Source organism: Myxine glutinosa, chromosome 11 (genome assembly GCF_964187855.1).
Source record: "Myxine glutinosa chromosome 11, kmMyxGlut1.1, whole genome shotgun sequence".
Classification (NCBI taxonomy): Eukaryota; Metazoa; Chordata; class Myxini; order Myxiniformes; family Myxinidae; genus Myxine; species Myxine glutinosa.
This window is the reverse complement of record NC_136271.1, coordinates 34,404,799-34,421,974: the sequence shown is the minus strand read 5'-3', so window position 1 is coordinate 34,421,974 and position 17,176 is coordinate 34,404,799. Positions and strand designations below refer to the sequence as shown.

At 44.2% G+C, this 17,176-nt stretch overlaps 1 protein-coding gene across 1 annotated transcript in view; it reads right to left on the bottom strand.

Moving 5' to 3' along the window:
* LOC137418108 (tetraspanin-12-like) overlaps positions 1–15,053 on the bottom strand; it is a 35,842-nt gene extending 20,789 nt beyond the window's left edge. Inside the window, exons 1-3 of the mRNA XM_078786552.1 lie at positions 14,959–15,053; positions 7,502–7,584; positions 1,548–1,680 (exon numbers count right to left, since the gene is read on the bottom strand). Coding sequence (XP_078642678.1) covers positions 1,548–1,680; positions 7,502–7,584; positions 14,959–15,039 — 297 coding nt within the window. The 5' untranslated portion in view covers positions 15,040–15,053. The remainder of the gene's footprint in view (positions 1–1,547; positions 1,681–7,501; positions 7,585–14,958) is intronic.
* Between the last annotated feature and the right edge of the window lie 2,123 nt (positions 15,054–17,176).

Sequence of the window (17,176 nt, the reverse complement as noted above, 5' to 3'; positions counted from 1 at the left end):
TAACAAAGAATGCACAATATTTTTGTGGGCACTTAGCTCTGAGCTGCTCTTGAACCTCATCAGGTATCGTCCCGGTTCGTCACAGGCCTCTCACGTCCTTCGCAGGAACCACAGGCTGTGCTGCCGCAAGCGGGAACAAGGCCTCCTGTGCAGTCCGCATCTCTCGCCACCGAGAGCAAAGTCAGCAGGCCACGCCCGTTCCACTCGCCCCCGCTCGTCAATGAATTCCCCTCACGCAGGAGTGCTACAAACTCCGACCGCTCGCCGTGAAATCCCGAAGCAGAGCGAGATATGAAATCGTAACCGTTCACCACCAAAGCCAGAAGATGCAAGGAAGTCAAGAGGTACAGCCAAGAGGAGTCGTGAACTTTGACCGTTAGTCGTCGAATCCTGAAAATTAGAGTAAGCCAAGAGCCAAAATGTCGGGGAGAGCGTTATTTTATACTCAAGGATCTGACGTCATCCATGCCTGCTCCACCAATCCAATAGTCCCATCTTAGCAGCCCTTGTGCCAATCAATCCCAGACCAATCACTGCTCTTTGGGGCGTGGCCTCTCGGACCTGCCTGCTTGTGTTGCGATGTGACGGCTGCGGCACCAGCGGTAGTTGAATGTCCCGGTTCCGGTCACTTTTATTTAGTGCTATAAATGCACGACGTCTTGCTATGTGTGCATGCTGCTGGTGTCATAAGGAACAGAGGAAAAAATAACAGAGGCCATTACATACAGGGGATTAATTACCCATAATCCATAACTAATTAACATAACCCCACCCCTCGTGATGGGAACGAAGATATGAGCTTACACGACATACGGTCTACCGGATCCCTACTTATGATACATGGGGGTTTCTTCTTCTTCTCGAAAGTCGGACCACACTACCTATGCAATTCTACCTGGACTAAGATATTGTCTACCCCCTACAAACGTAACAATATGCCCACAAAGGTTGGTGGGAGAATTTGAGAAAAAATAAAATGAATGAAAGGGTATTAGAGTTTAAGATAATGGAAGAATATTAGAATGATTGAATGAATGAAATGAATGATCGTTTTGAGGCCATTTCCCCCCGCTAAAGCGGGGGTTAGCCTTGCGGGCCCCATGACCTCATGGTTCCCTTTTTGAGGCAGTTTTTATGGCCGGATGCCCTTCCTGACGCCAACCCTTAGTCGCCTCTTACGATGCGCAGGGATACGGTGTACCTATTCTAAACCGGGGTACACACCGGGATCATTCATCCCAGCAAGCTGGTGCTCAATTTGCCGACCTCGGAAGGATGACAGGCTGAGTCAACTCTCCTGGGGTTAATTCAGCAATTGACCGGGATATTAGAATGATTGTTGGAGAATATTCAAGGGAGAAGGGGGAGATGGCAGATGAGAAGGGCAGGTGAAGGGAAGAGTAAAGAGAATATACCTATTATGCAGATACCCCCCTTATTGAGGTGTTTATGCGACGCTTTGCAACCTATCCATTCATCAGGAAAACAACAGATCGACAAATCAGGAACACCACATTCACACAATACATAATTTCCTATAAAATCACCAAGATAAGTATGATGGTGCTGCCACGTGCGGCTCCCCACATGCCTGCACCTGCCACCAGTGCCAGAAATGCAGTCACAGCAACCAGAACAGGCTGGTACAGAGATGACTTCTTAACCCACACCTCAGGAAGGCTGCAGAAACACAAAGCACCACGAGCTCCATTGCTTAGAATTGTTCACTCAAAATCTATAGAAAGTGTCAGTTTTAGTAAGATATTGTACAGTCTCACATCTCATTGTAAAGTTGATGTGGTCGAGTGTCATTAAAAATGGCAATTCCTTACAAAAGTGAACAAAAGGACAAAAGCCAACAAAACGACAAAAGCCAACAAAAGGACAAGGTGAACAAAAGGACAAAAGCCAACAAAACGACAAAAGCCAACAAAAGGACAAAAGCCAACAAAAGCACAAAAGCCAACAAAACGACAAAAGTGAACAAAAGGACAAAAGCCAACAAAACGACAAAAGCCAACAAAAGGACAAGGTGAACAAAAGGACAAAAGCCAACAAAACGACAAAAGCCAACAAAAGGACAAAAGCCAACAAAAGCCAACAAAAGCACAAAAGCCAACAAAAGGACAAAAGCCAACAAAATGAAAAAAGCCAACAAAGGGACAAAAGCCAACAAAAGGACAAAAGCAAACAAAAGGACAAAAGTGAACAAAAGGACAAAAGTGAACAAAAGGACAAAAGCCAACAAAATGAAAAAAGCCAACAAAGGAACAAAAGCCAACAAAAGGACAAAAGCAAACAAAAGGACAAAAGTGAACAAAAGGACAAAAGTGAACAAAAGGACAAAAGTGAACAAAAGCCAGGTCATTCTACTCTGGACATGCTGCTTCTGCTGTCTCAACAATGGATGGAGGTCCTCAATGCCAAACAGGAAATCAGAGCTGTCTCCCTTGACATATCTCGTGCCTTCGATAGGGTCTGACACCCAGCCATGCTCACCAAACTCTCCTCGTATGGTATTCATGGTAACCTCCACGTATGGCTTGCAGACTTCCTTTCTGGTCGCAGTCAATGTGTGGCCCTGAATGGAATTCTCTCTTCTCCCCTTCCTGTTCAGGCTGAAGTTCCTCAAGGCAGTGTTCTGGGCCCTGTGCTTTTTCTGGTCTTCATCAATGATCTCTCCTGGTGTTGGTGCCTGGTGTTGGCTGAGCGGTTAGGGTGCCGGTTTGGGATCCGAGGATCCTGGGTTCGAATCCCGATCGATCGCTGAATTAACGTCAGGGGGGTTGACTCAGCCTGTCATCCTTCCGAGGTCGGCAAATTGAGTACCAGTTTGCTGGGATGAATGATCACGGTGTGTACCCCGGTTTAGAATAGGTACACCATATCCCTGCGCATCGTAAGAGGCGACTAAGGGTTGGCGTCAGGAAGAGCATCTGGCCATAAAAACATTGCCTCAAACAGGGAACCATGATTGTCATGGGGCCCGCAAGGCTAATGTCCTTCAATCTTGACAAATCTCACACTCTCACTTTGTCTCTCTGAAAAGCCCATCTGGACAACCCTCCCATCTACTTTCTCAACAATCCTCTTGAAGAAGTTCTGTCACTTAAGCTTTTGGGTCTCAATATCTGTCATGATCTTTCCTGGGAAAACCACATTTCCAAGCTGGCCTCCAAAGCCAGTCTCCAACTGGGCATCCTCAGTCATGCGAAGTCCTTTCTGGGTACTTCTGAGCTCCTCACCACATACAAAGCTTTCATCTGCAGCTTGATGGAGTACTGCTCTCCCCTCTGAGCTGGTGCTCCTGCCAAACACCTAGCTCTGCTTCACGCTGTTGAAAGCAAAGCATTCTCAGTCATTGGAATTTCCCGCTATGAAGCTGATTCTGGGGGCCTTTCTCTCTCTCTCACGGCAAGCAGGTAGGTGGTCTTTCTGTCTTCTACAGACTCCTCTCCGGCCTTGCTCTCCCTGCTCTGTCTGTGCTCTGTCCCCCAAATATTCCTGCCGGATGCACAAGATCTGCCAGCAACTCTCTTCTGGTGAAACTGCCAAAATCAAGACTCTCTGCTCACCTTCACTCCTTCATTCCCCTTTTCTCCCGCCTCTGGAACAAACTCCCTCACTCTCTTCAATCCCACTCCTCCCTCCAGGTCTTTAAAACAGCTGTTTACCACCATCTCTTATCTCCCCCCATCTCTTATCTTCCCCCATCAACCGCAGGCAGGTAGGTGGTCTTTCTGTCTTCTACAGACTCCTCTCCGGCCTTGCTCCCCCAGCTCTCTCTGTGCTCTGTCCCCCTAATATTCCGACAGGTCGCACAAGATCTGCCAGCAACCCTCTGATGGTTAAACTGCCGAAATATCGGCTCTCTGCTCACCTTCACTCTTTCATTCCTCTTTTTTTCCCCCTCTGGAACAAACTCCCACACTCCCTTCAATCCCACTCCTCCCTCCAGGTCTTTAAAACAGCTGTTCACCACCATCTCTTATCTTCCCCCATCCAAAACCTTGATCTTTTCTACCCCCGCTAATTCACCCCAGATCCACCTTGTTTGAAATTCCAACTTCTTTCCTGGAAGTCCTGGCAGTGTCCATATGTTTTATACCTCTCCCACCCCCCCCCCCCCCCCCGCGCCCTTCCCATGCCCACCCCCAAAGCCCTCTTCCTCCCACAGATCTCTCGATGTCTCCATGTCTCTCGGTCCCTGCTCTCGAATGTTGTGTTTGTGTCCTTCCCCCTCTCTCCCCATCTTGTCTACCGCTCCCGATGTTATATGTTTTATGTGTCGGTTTGTCTTTCTGTGTGATTAATGTTCGCTCTTTCACGAGCCTCGATCTTGTAGACAAAAAAAAAAACATTCCAAAACCTTGATCTTTTCTACCCCCGTTAAAACACCCCAAAGCCACCTCTTTCAATCCCCAACTTCTTTCCTGAAATTCCTAGTAGTGTTTATTTGCTTTCTACTGTGTACTCCTTCCCTCCGCCCCTAGCCCTCCCCCTTCCACAGATCTACCGACGTCCCTCTTCTCTTCTGTTGTTGTGCTTGTGTTCTTCCCTCTCTTCCACTCTTGTCTCCCGGTCCCTTCATTGCATGTTTTGTGTGTCTGTGCATGTTTTTCATGTTCAATGTGTTAGCTCTTACACGAGCCTCGAATCCAAGATATCCAAATTACAAATTCTGTATCCAAAAAAAAAGAAAAAAAAAAGGACAAGTCAAGAACCGATGTTGCTAAATTTCAGCTTTAACAGATGTTGTAGCCATGTTTTTTTCTCCACAAAGTAATTACAGCAAATGTTTTATTGAATGTGTTGTCATAGCATTCCACTTATCAGAAGTTCAATGGTTAAATCACTCATTTATTGTTCAAATGCAGTGAGTATCATAAACACAGCATGACAGTATATGGAGCGTGTAATTTGCTTCAAAGTACAAAGATACCATGAAAAATCACAAGATAATCGCACAACTGTAAGATCAATCACCTGAGTCCAATATGTGCCATAGAAGTATCATACATTGCAAATTTCGAATCAAATGAATCCCATCAAAATGATCATGTATATTGGAATAATAACATGCTCATATTGCAATCAATGTATCTAAAAGATGGGTAAGCATTGCTTGAAACTTTTATATGTATTTATTGTTAGGAAAATGACTTGGATGTTAATGAAGGGGTTAATTAGGTAGTTATTTATTACCCTGCGCTCGCGAAGCGAAAATCAGGGTTAGGCATTCGGCCATACGTGCATACGTGTGGCGTGAATGTCTGCATTTTTAAAATTCATTTTCTCGGCAACCGTTGTTCCGGTTGACACGAAATTTTACCATGGGAACGCCTCAGAGTGTATAATTTTTTTATTCATAATTATGACGTCATATGTCACGTGATATGGACGCCATCTTGGAAAAACGTTACATCTCTATATCTCCCAAACTGCTCAATGGAAAAAATCTTCCTTCCTCTCAGCTTCCCCTCGTCCCACCCCCTCTCAGCTTCCCCTTGTCCCACCCCTCTCAGCTTCCCCTCGTCCCACCCCCTCTCAGCTTCCCCTCGTCCCACCCCCTCTCAGCTTCCCCTTGTCCCACCCCTCTCAGCTTCCGCTTGTCCCACCCCCTCTCAGCTTCCCCTTGTCCCACCCCTCTCAGCTTCCCCTCGTCCCACCCCCTCTCAGCTTCCCCTCGTCCCACCCCTCTCAGCTTCCCCTTGTCCCACCCCTCTCAGCTTCCCCTCGTCCCACCCCTTCTCAGCTTCCCCTCGTCCCACCCCCTCTCAGCTTCCCCTTGTCCCACCCCTCTCAGCTTCCCCTCGTCCCACCCCCTCTCAGCTTCCCCTTGTCCCACCCCTCTCAGCTTCCCCTCGTCCCACCCCCTCTCAGCTTCCCCTTGTCCCACCCCTCTCAGCTTCCCCTTGTCCCACCCCTCTCAGCTTCCCATTGTCCCACCCCTCTCAGCTTCCCCTTGTCCCACCCCCTCTCAGCTTCCCCTCGTCCCACCCCCTCTCAGCTTCCCCTTGTCCCACCCCTCTCAGCTTCCCCTTGTCCCACCCCCTCTCAGCTTCCCCTCATCCTGCTCCTCTCAGCTTCCCCTCGTCCAACCCCCTCTCAGCTTCCCCTTGTCCCACACCTCTCAGCTTACCGTCGTCCTGCTACTCTCAGCTTCCCCTCGTCCCACCCCCTATCAGCTTCCCCTTGTCCCACCCCCTCTCAGCTTACCGTCGTCCTGCTACTCTCAGTTTCCCCTCGTCCCACCCCTCTCAGCTTCCCATTGTCCCACCCCCTCTTCGCTTCCCCTCGTCCTGCCACTCTCAGGAGCGTGTACGGCACGAAGATATTATCCATAGTTTCACATCAGCATGCATTCCACCTTCAACACCCTCTGGTGAAAATCCCAAAATCCTGAATCACTGATCACATCCACTCATTAGTTCCTATATTCTCTGCACATTCTCTTCAGTGACATTCTTCCATCCAATCTTTCATGACAGCTTTTCACCACCATCTCAGATTATGCCCTATCCAAAACGATGATCTTTTCTACCCCCATCGTCCAGCGCACCTCCTTCCAAATTACCATTTTTTCCTTCCTGAGAGTCCGCGTCTGTATCCATCTTGCCCACCCCATGTAGCCTCTCCTGCCCCTCGTTCTTCCCCACTTCCATTATTTGTCCAAGTCTCTCCCTATTTTGTCCTTCAGTCCAGCTGTTGGTCTTTCCCCCCTCTTTCTACCAGAGCAGGTCACTTACCCCTCATTGAATTTCCTTTTGTTCTGTTGCGTCCTGATCCGTTCAGTGTTCTTGCTCTTCCACAAGCCTTGAACTTGTATACAAAAAATAAAACAAAACAAAAGGTTGTGAAAACAGGTTCTGCAATGGCCTTGCTACCACATCGCAAAGATTTATAAGCAGACGAAATTAACGTGCTGGCATGTAGATAGGGCAATTGTGTGTGTGAAACAGGTGAATAGCTTAAGAAGTAGGCAGTTTCATCAACTTCCTTGTACTTTTTGATTTTATAAAACAAAGTCCAAGTTTACCTTGCACTCCCTTTATTTTTTAATTAAAAATAAACTAGATTAAAATAAATAAATAATTAAAATAAATTAAATTAAAATATTAGAATTCAAATAAATAATTAAAAATAAATGAAAAAAAAACTAGAAAGGATCTGAAAATGCAATGCCCGTCCACGTCTGCTTTGTATTTAGACATCTTCTTCTTCCTCCGTAAGCTAAACATGACGAAAAACAGTTTTAAAAAAATACAAAAACGAAAATTGACGATTTCATGTGACACTGACCTTTGACCTAGATTATTAATTTGCCTTCTCCATATTCTCATAATAAAGCTTTGTTGAAAATCTTATGACAAAAGCTCAAATGGTAAAAAAAGTTATGGCCCGGACAGACAGACAGACAGACAGACATACACACGGAAGTGATTGCAAAACCCCGTCTCCGCTGCGCGGGGGACGGGCTGATGAATACTAATGATCTGACCTGGAACCATAGGTTAGAGCCATCATGCTTTCGTCCAGTCGCTGGGATGTTCTCAACCGCAGCAGCAGGGCCAAGCATATTATCTAACACCAATGTAGAAAGAATTCAACGGTCACATCTACAGTGGCAAAACAGGATGTGCCACAACAATTCATCTAAGACATGGAGAGTTAAGAGCATGATGGAGGTGGGGACAATTCACATTAAAATATTGATAACACCTTTATTTTTCTCAGTGGAAAGTGCAGGAAAATGATTGGACCGAGATTAGTTTAAAACAGTTTCCTTTAACAAGGGGAAGGAATAAGGCTCAACCACAATCAGTGATCAACCACAATCAGTGAGCATTGAGCAACCACAATCCATGAGCAGCCACAATCAGTGAGCAACCACAATCCGTGAGCAACTACACTTAATGAGCAACCACAATCCGTGAGCAACCACAATCCGTGAGCAACCACAATCCGTGAGCAGCCACAATCAGTGAGCAACCACAATCGGTGAGCAGCCACAATCAGTGAGCAACCACAATCAGTGAGCAACCACACTCCGTTAGCAGCCACAATCGGTGAGCAACCACAATCAGTGAGCAGCCACAATCAATGAGCAACCTCAAACAGTGAGCAGCCACAATCAGTAAATAACCACAATCAGTGAGCAACCACAATCAACCCGCACTGTGGCTGGATCGCAGCGCCACACAGCCAATCGGTGTTGGGTTTTTTCAATTGAAATTCACCCTAAACAAGACTGAGAGCCACTAAATGGGTCGGGATACAAAAATAAAGGAGAAAGATCAAAGATGAAGTAGGTAGAAATTCATATTATTCTTGAAAGAAAATGGATTGTAAGATGTGGGGAAGCAAGCGACCGGAAAATAATTCCAAATTGATGCAGAACGTGGAAAAAAGCAACTTGTGTAGCTCTTCGTTCTACACCTAGGTATGGCCAGAGTGTGTAGGTGTGAAGTGTTGGCAAGACGAGTCTCCCGACCAAAGACCCTGACAGAAGGTACCAAGTTGGACAGAACAGCAGAGCAATCACCGTGAAAATATCTGTAAAATAAACTTAGAGTAGCAAAAGACCTAAAATGTGAAAGTGCTTTGTGGAGATGAGTTGAGTTCTACTCCAATCAAATTGACTACACGCTTCTGGAGCCCGTCAAATAAGGACAGGTAACAGACTGGCGCTCCAGCCCAAATGTGACAACAGTCCTCCATAAGGGGGTGTCTCGTTGTCTTATATATATAGAGGATAGCATCCGGAGGAAGATATTTCTGGGCTCGATAGAGATAACCAACTCGCATACAACCACTTTTTGCAATACCTGATATATACTCAACCGCAGCAGCAGTGCCAAGCATATGATGTAAAACTAATAGAAGAAAGAATTCAACGGTCACATCTACAGTGGCAAAACAGTGTGTGCTTTCCTGGGAAAACCACATTTCAAATCTGGCCTCCAAAGCCAGTCGCCGACTGGGCATCCTCCGTCGTGCGAAGTCCTTCCTTGGCACACCTGAGCTCCTCACCACATACAAGGCTTTCATCCGCAGCTCAATGGAGTACTGCTCTCCCCTCTGGGCTGGTGCTCCTGCCTCACACCTAGCTCGTCTTCACGCTGTTGAAACCAAAGCGTTCAGAATCATTGGAATCTCCCGCGATGAAGCTAACTCCAAGGGCCTTTCACTTACTCACCGCAGGCAGGTTGGTGGTTTTTCCGTCTTCTACCGACTCCTCTCCGGCCTTGCTCCCCCAGCTCTCTCTGTGCTCTGTCCTCCAAATATTCCTACAGGTCGCATAAGATCTGCCAGCAACCCTCTTTTGGTTAAACTGCCAAAATCAAGACTCTCTGCTCACCTTCACTCCTTCATTCCCCTTTTTTTCCCCCTCTGGAACAAACTCCCCCACTCCCTTCAATCCTTCTCCTCCCTCCAGGTCTTTAAAACAACTGTTCACCACCATCTCTTGTCTTCCCCCATCCAAAACCTTGATCCTTTCTACTCCCGTTAATACACCCCAAACCCACCTCTTTCAATCTCCGACTTCATTCCTGAAATTCCTTGTAGTGTCAATTTGTTTTATACCGTGTACCCCTCCCCTCTCCCATCCACAGATCTCCCGATGTCCCTGTTCTCTACTGTTGTGCTTGTGTGCTTCCCTCTCTCTTCCCATCTTGTTTCCCCCTTTCTTTATTGTTTTATGTGTCCATTTATGTTTTTTTGTGTTTAATGTGTCATTTACACGAGCCTCGATCTTGTATACAAAAAAAAAAAAAAAAAAATTCTCCCAGCTGAGATTAGGGGAGCTATCAAGACCAAGTCGACACAGGTCTGATGTTTCTAGCAGGATCAAAGGATCCATGTGCACAGGAGGAAAATATCTGTCTCCCGAACAAGACAAGGACAGCAATTTAGTCTTCTTGGCGTTGAAAGTTACCAGCCAATCATGACCACACTTCAACATGTTCTCCAAATCATTGCTTAGTGAGGCACAAACCTCACAATAAGAAGCGTCGCTTGAATTACGAGATACACAGTCGAGTGTGCAAACATGGCGACCTGGGATGAAACGTTATCAGACAAGTATTTGATCTATCTCACCTTTCATTTAGTCCTTGAGCCAGACCAAAAGTAATGCTCCGGCGGGGGGAGTAATTCTCATTATGATTTTCCATTAGACCAATGTCTCAAGTGTCAGAAAAGGTGTGATGGACATCTGAGAACGGTAGCTTAGTGCCCGGATGGACGCCATCTTTGAAACCACCCAGCTCGAAAATGCCCATTTGGTGGGGTACATTGTTGCACGTGTATCTGGACTTCTATACTAGCTATCGATGTGCGGTTGACGACTAAATATACGTCCGATGTGTACCGTCTAAATAAAAAATAATATGAAGCATTTTGTTTTAGATTAATTATTATAAAAATCAATTATCGAAAAAAAATCATATATTTTTCAATATTTTATTATTAGACTTGTACTTTTTTTAGTGAAACAACACTGGTATGATTTTCCAAATTATGCATTGTGCTACACCGTTTATCTGTCTATAAAAATAACTCAAAAACTAAAACATATCATCCACCACGAGTTTACAACAAATAAATGTAAAGAGGCATAAAATGACTTAGGCCGCCGCTGGCATTATCTATTCTGACGATAACGCAAGTTAGGAATGTCGTACGGAGAGGATTTTAACACCATACGATATCTAATAAGCAGGCGGAAATTGTTACATAGGAAATCTGCACTTTGGTGGCCATCTTGGATTTCAAAATGGCCGCCAATTATATTAATTATTCATTACTAGAGTTTGGAAAGACGTATGGAGCTGATTTTAACACCATACGATGTATATTCCTAATAAGCAAGCGGAGGTATCATTGAACATGTCATGTTTTAGTCAAATAACACCGGTATGATCTTCCAAATTATACATTTTGCTAAACCGTTTATCTGTCTATAAAGATTTTCAGGCAATTTGGCCTGCATTATAATAGAGAACAACATATGCTATACAATATACAGTGCACACAAAGTTAATCATCAGAGTCGCCATCAGAGTCATTGGCATCCTGAGCCACGATAGCATCATCCTGCACCATGTTGGAGCATCCCTGCAGCGTACACACAACAGTGCACTTCAACCCATTCAGTATGCAGGAGCAATCTGACGGTCGACACGTCCTTCTGCATGTGCATGAGATGAGATTCAAGACGACATCTGGAGCTGGTAGACCCGCCATCCATCGGATTGTGAGCGAACCGCCATCATCGAGTTCCCAACCATGTCCTGCTGATGGTGTTGGGACGTCTGGTAGGTTTTCAAGGCTGCGTCACCAGATAGCCGCCTGATAGTTGGCCCTAAGCGTATGCTGCATCAAGGAGTCTTCACAAGGCGGCAATTGTCCAGATTCGATCTGGCCCTTCTTTGCACAGAACATGTGATAACGGAGCGAATTAACACCGACGATCTTCGTGTTCTTGGCGTACAGCTGACACGTGAAGGCCTGAATGCTATTGAAGACGTCTGTTGGTACATTCCACGAAGATCCCAGATCTGTGAATGCTTGAAGATACAGCTCATTCGCTTGCACAAGCTTCAAAGCCTTTATCTTTCCTTGGCTAGCCAGAGCACTCACAGTGTCACACCCGCTCCATGCATGAAGCCCTGGCAATGCACTGCAAACTCCAGACCCCAATACCGCAGCCAACTTTCCAACGTCGATCATTCTGACTCGAACCTTTGTTCCTCGTCTGATGAAGAGCTGACTATCGATGGTTCTGCTGAGATGAAGACTGATGATCAGAACGTCGGTGTCATCTGCCACTAAGATGATCGTCTTGTAGTGGGTAGCGGCGTGCTTTGCGTGGAGAAACATACGCGTATCTGCTTCCTCGTGGCTACATTCGAGTGCTTGCACCAACTTCCACCTATCGCGGGTCAGTACCAGACATTTTTCACCACAGGTGACATACAGTGTTCTGTTGCCTAGCTTTTCGCGATTTGTTTCATGTTTCCACGACTCCGCCAGAAACACAACCAGTTTCTTCTTTGTCTGGCTGCAAGCAAGGAGACGCCGCCAGTTCATGATTTTGTGTGCGGGTCTGATCTCGCTGAAACTGATGCCTTCATTTGAACCGCGGTTCACACGCTCAGCTGCTTTGATGGATTCTTCTGTGTATGTGTCAAAGACAACATCGATGCGCTCACTGCCTTGACCAGCGTGAAGCGCTGCAGCAAGGATGCGGTCAGATAGTTCTTCGAACGTGTCGTTCTCGCCATGCATCTTTTGTATGAGAGCCATCGCATCAATTATTGTTGCACTTCGCTTGTCAACGTTCTCGGCTGGTTCCACAAGACCTTCCATGTGTTTCGCAAGTGCAGCTTTGTTCGTTTTTTTCATTGACCCATCAACGTTTGCCAAAGACCATGGTAACGGCCCTAGTGGGTGACAAAGGACAAGTTGCATGTCGAGGTTCCTTGTCTTGGCGATGAGTATCATGGTGGCAAACAGTTGTCTGTCAGCTCTCAGGACGATCTCCTTGTTTGTGCCCTTCACAACTTTCTGCTTGATCTTACCAAAGGTCTTCAAGTTTAGCTTGTTCAATGTGTCATGAAAGCCTGTTCCCTCTTCAAGACGTTTCTGGAAGCTTTGATACGCCGCTTCCCCCTTTTGCAGGGTGTTGAGTAGGTCATTAGAAACGTCCTCCCTCGCAGCCGCTCCGGTAGATATACTGAGAAGACATGACGGATCATCGGCGAATGGATTGGTCCAGTCATTTTCCAGTAGATCACAGATAGCTGTGACGCCAGACTCATCACGTTTGATGCGAGAAGTAGACAAGTCAGGGTGCTTGGCGTGAGATGTGTCGCTGCCATTCACAAGGATAGTTTCTCGTAGTTGCCTCAGTGCAGTAGCCCGATTTTCTGCAGTTAGATAGTATCGTGACACAGCCCCTTGTCGAAGACTAAAACCTCGTGTTCCTCCAGCTGTTTGCGTATCTTTGTTTACTGTTTCTTCTGTTGTCTGATCAACAGCGATTCTGGCAAATGGATTCCCTGGTCTAAGCTGTACGGAGAAGTAGCCTTGATTGAAATGCCTGTACAACTCGGGGCATGTTTCGTGGAGTTGCGTCATCTGTGCATAGTACACTGGTAGATATCTAGCATAGTTCACCTTGTTCATTGCGAAACACCAAGGGATCACTCTTCTGACACAAGCCAAGTGAAGCATCCAGTCGCCTTCTCTATCCACACGAATCAACCCCAGCAGGGTCTCTACCATATCAATATACATCATCCAGAAGCGAGCCAGGTCTCCATGTTTGGTTCGCAGAAAATGTAGGTATTTCGCGAACATGTCAAAGCTCTGTACACATGAATCATCATCGAGAGCAGCAGCGAGAGTCTCGTGGCAAACATCCTCCTTGATGCTGCGAATTTTGAGGTCAGTGCTTCGAATCTGGGGTTCCTTGTCAGGATGATTGCTTTCTATCCACACCTGGAAGCCCTTCCAAATGATGCGCATTAGTGCCTCGTACATCAACTTGTGGAGTCGCACAGCACGGTTGTATTGCTTGCCTTCCAGAACCCTGTTGATGGAACCTTCAGCGATTACTCCTGACTCAACAGCTACATCCCGAAGGCCTGCATCTCCAAACATTTTCCCAATGCTCGACATGAAGTTACAGATGGTATGGAAGTTCCCCATCATGAGCACGATTCTTCCATATCGATCGACATCTTTCCATGCTATTTCGGTCGCCTTAGCAAATAGTGCCTGGTCTAGCACCACCGGTATACGCTCAAGCTGAAGTGATGACATGATGTTCAGAGCTTCTCTGAGGATTTCTTGCACTGTTGCCATATCTGTGGCAGGCGCGTTTATAGTCGGCAGGTAGCCAACTACATCTTCCGTCACCTGAACACGATCTCTAGTCATGATGTTGAAACCAGTCCACGAACTGATTGTCTGGTCGCATGGTTCCAGCGAACCCATGGTTTCCCCCCCCCCCCCCCCCCCCTCAGAAATTAATCAGGTCACCGCAACAAATCTCAGACTGAGATATAGAATATAGAATATAGATATAGAATAGACTGACGTCACTTTCGGCACTGGGTTCTGTGGGTTGATTTATCGGCGGGAAATTCCAACTGACATAGTTTCGGTTTGTGGAAAGTGCATGCCTTTTCATATATTTTTTGTGTACACTCGTGGTGGATGATATGTTTTAGTTTTTGAGTTATTTTTATAGACAGATAAACGGTGTAGCACAATGCATAATTTGGAAAATCATACCAGTGTTGTTTCACTAAAAAAAGTACAAGTCTAATAATAAAATATTGAAAAATATATGATTTTTTTTCGATAATTGATTTTTATAATAATTAATCTAAAACAAAATGCTTCATATTACTTTTTATTTAGACGGTACACATCGGACGTATATTTAGTCGTCAACCGCACATCGATAGCTAGTATAGAAGTCCAGATACACGTGCAACAATGTACCCCACCAAATGGGCATTTTCGAGCTGGGTGGTTTCAAAGATGGCGTCCATCCGGGCACTAAGCTACCGTTCTCAGATGTCCATCACACCTTTTCTGACACTTGAGACATTGGTCTAATGGAAAATCATAATGAGAATTACTCCCCCCCCCCCCCCCCCCCCCCCGGAGCATTCACTTCAAAAAATGGCCGGTTGGCTCAAGGACTAATTGGCAAATACAGTATTAGATATCCCTAAGAGGACTACCAACATTGTAAGTTATACACATAAGGACATCACACCTTCAATAAAAGGAGAGCATTTGAAATGGTCCAAAATGTGAAAATGCATATACATACTGGTATGTATATGCATGTATATGCCATGCATATACATACTGGAAAATGCATATACATACTGGTATCCAATGACAAGTTCATGAATGAGGTTCTTAACTCACCCAGAACAAGAAATTGATGGCGCACAGAAAGTACTGCACACACCGTTCGATGTCACCAGCAGCCATCACCCAAAACAACATGGGCGTGGTTTGCTCCAAGTGGGCGGGGATTACACCTGCCAGGTGGATACTGTATACGCAGCAAGAGATAAACGTCTATTTGTGTTCGGCTGATCAAGGCCTAGCTCGAAGTTTCCATCTTACACACACCATTCATCAGAGATGCAGTGAAACCAATTCTGCCTCATATCTGAAATGTAAAATGTTTATACCATACTGTATCTGTTCAATAAATCTTTCAGCCAGCACGAAAGGTACCAATGTTGGAGTCAGGTGATCTGTATTTTATCTGAAGGCCAATTGGAGTAGAGAGGAGAGTCCAGAACCTGTGGCATCCTCCCCTGTGTTAAAACTCCGATGCTTTGTGCAAATGCTGTCAACATCCTTTCTTCCATTAACAGAATCACTTTGATATGAGTGATAAGGCAATAGAAAATGCAAAGCCCGTCCACGTCCGTTTGTATTTATACGTCTTCTTCTTCTCCTTGGTCTTCTTCTTCTCCTTCTTCTTCTTCTGCCTCTTATTCTTCTTCTTCTTCTGTGTGCTCAAAATAACGAAAACATTTTTAAAAATCCAATATGAAAACTGATGGTTTTATGCAACCTTGACCTTTTCATCGAAAAAATCCAAAAACAAGTACACATACATTCAAAGTACACCGCCCCATGCCAAATAATTAAATATGCTGCAGCGCGGCATTGCCGGGGCGCCTCCGGCGCCCGGCAATACCGCAGTGCAGCTCATTGAGGCTGCATTGGGAGGGAGAGGTGTACACTAATTGATTGATTAATTGTATAATTAAAATCAATAAAAGATTATCACAAAATATTTTCATAATCAATTGGCTAATCGCATAACTAAACCAGTAGTGCTTCATCCGAAGATGTATCTTTTAGAAATTTAATTAAATAAGTCATTTATAAAAAATTAAATAATTAATTGATTACTCAATAAATAATTAATCGATTAATCAATAAATACTTAATAGATGAAATGATTAATCAATAAATCAAAAATATCCTTGATAGCCACATCACTTGGTCACTCATGTCCAAATATTAGCTTCCCAGCTCAAAAGGTGCCTGAGATATTGGCCAAATGAGAAAGAAAATAAATAAATGATTAATAATGAAAATAAATAAATAATAATCATAAAAAAATTAAATTATTAATCAATTTGGTCAGAGAACACATAAACTACCACTATTTCATCAGAATCTGTAACTTTAAAAAAAAAAAATTTTTTGTCATTAATCGAATAATTAAATAATTAATCGATTAATTGATTAATTAATAAATCAAAAATATCCTTTGCAGCCAAATCACCTGGTCATTGGCATGTCCAAATATCAGCTTCCTAACTCAAAAGGTGCCTGAGTTAATAATGGTCAGAAGATAAATGAAATTTAATTAATTAAATAAGTACTTAATTAAACGCTAATAATTAAATAACTCCTCAATTAATTGATTATTCAAAAAACAAAAAATACCGTATTTGACAAAGGACTTGCTCACTACTGTGCCGAAATTTCAGCTTCCTAGCTCAAAGGATGGCTGAGATATCGTCCGGACAACCAAGAAAGAAAACAAACAAGTACAAATACATTCAAAGTACACCGCCCCATGCCAAATAATTAAATATGCTGCAGCGCGGCATTGCCGGGGCGCCTCCGGCGCCCGGCAATACCGCAGTGCAGCTCATTGAGGCTGCATTGGGAGGGAGAGGTGTACACTAATTGATTGATTAATTGTATAATTAAAATCAATAAAAGATTATCACAAAGTATTTTCATAATCAATTGGCTAATCGCATAACTAAACCAGTAGTGCTTCATCCGAAGATGTATCTTTTAGAAATTTAATTAAATAAGTCATTTATAAAAAATTAAATAATTAATTGATTACTCAATAAATAATTAATCGATTAATCAATAAATACTTAATAGATGAAATGATTAATCAATAAATCAAAAATATCCTTGATAGCCACATCACTTGGTCACTCATGTCCAAATATTAGCTTCCCAGCTCAAAAGGTGCCTGAGATATTGGCCAAATGAGAAAGAAAATAAATAAATGATTAATAATGAAAATAAATAAATAATAATCATAAAAAAATTAAATTATTAATCAATTTGGTCAGAGAACACATAAACT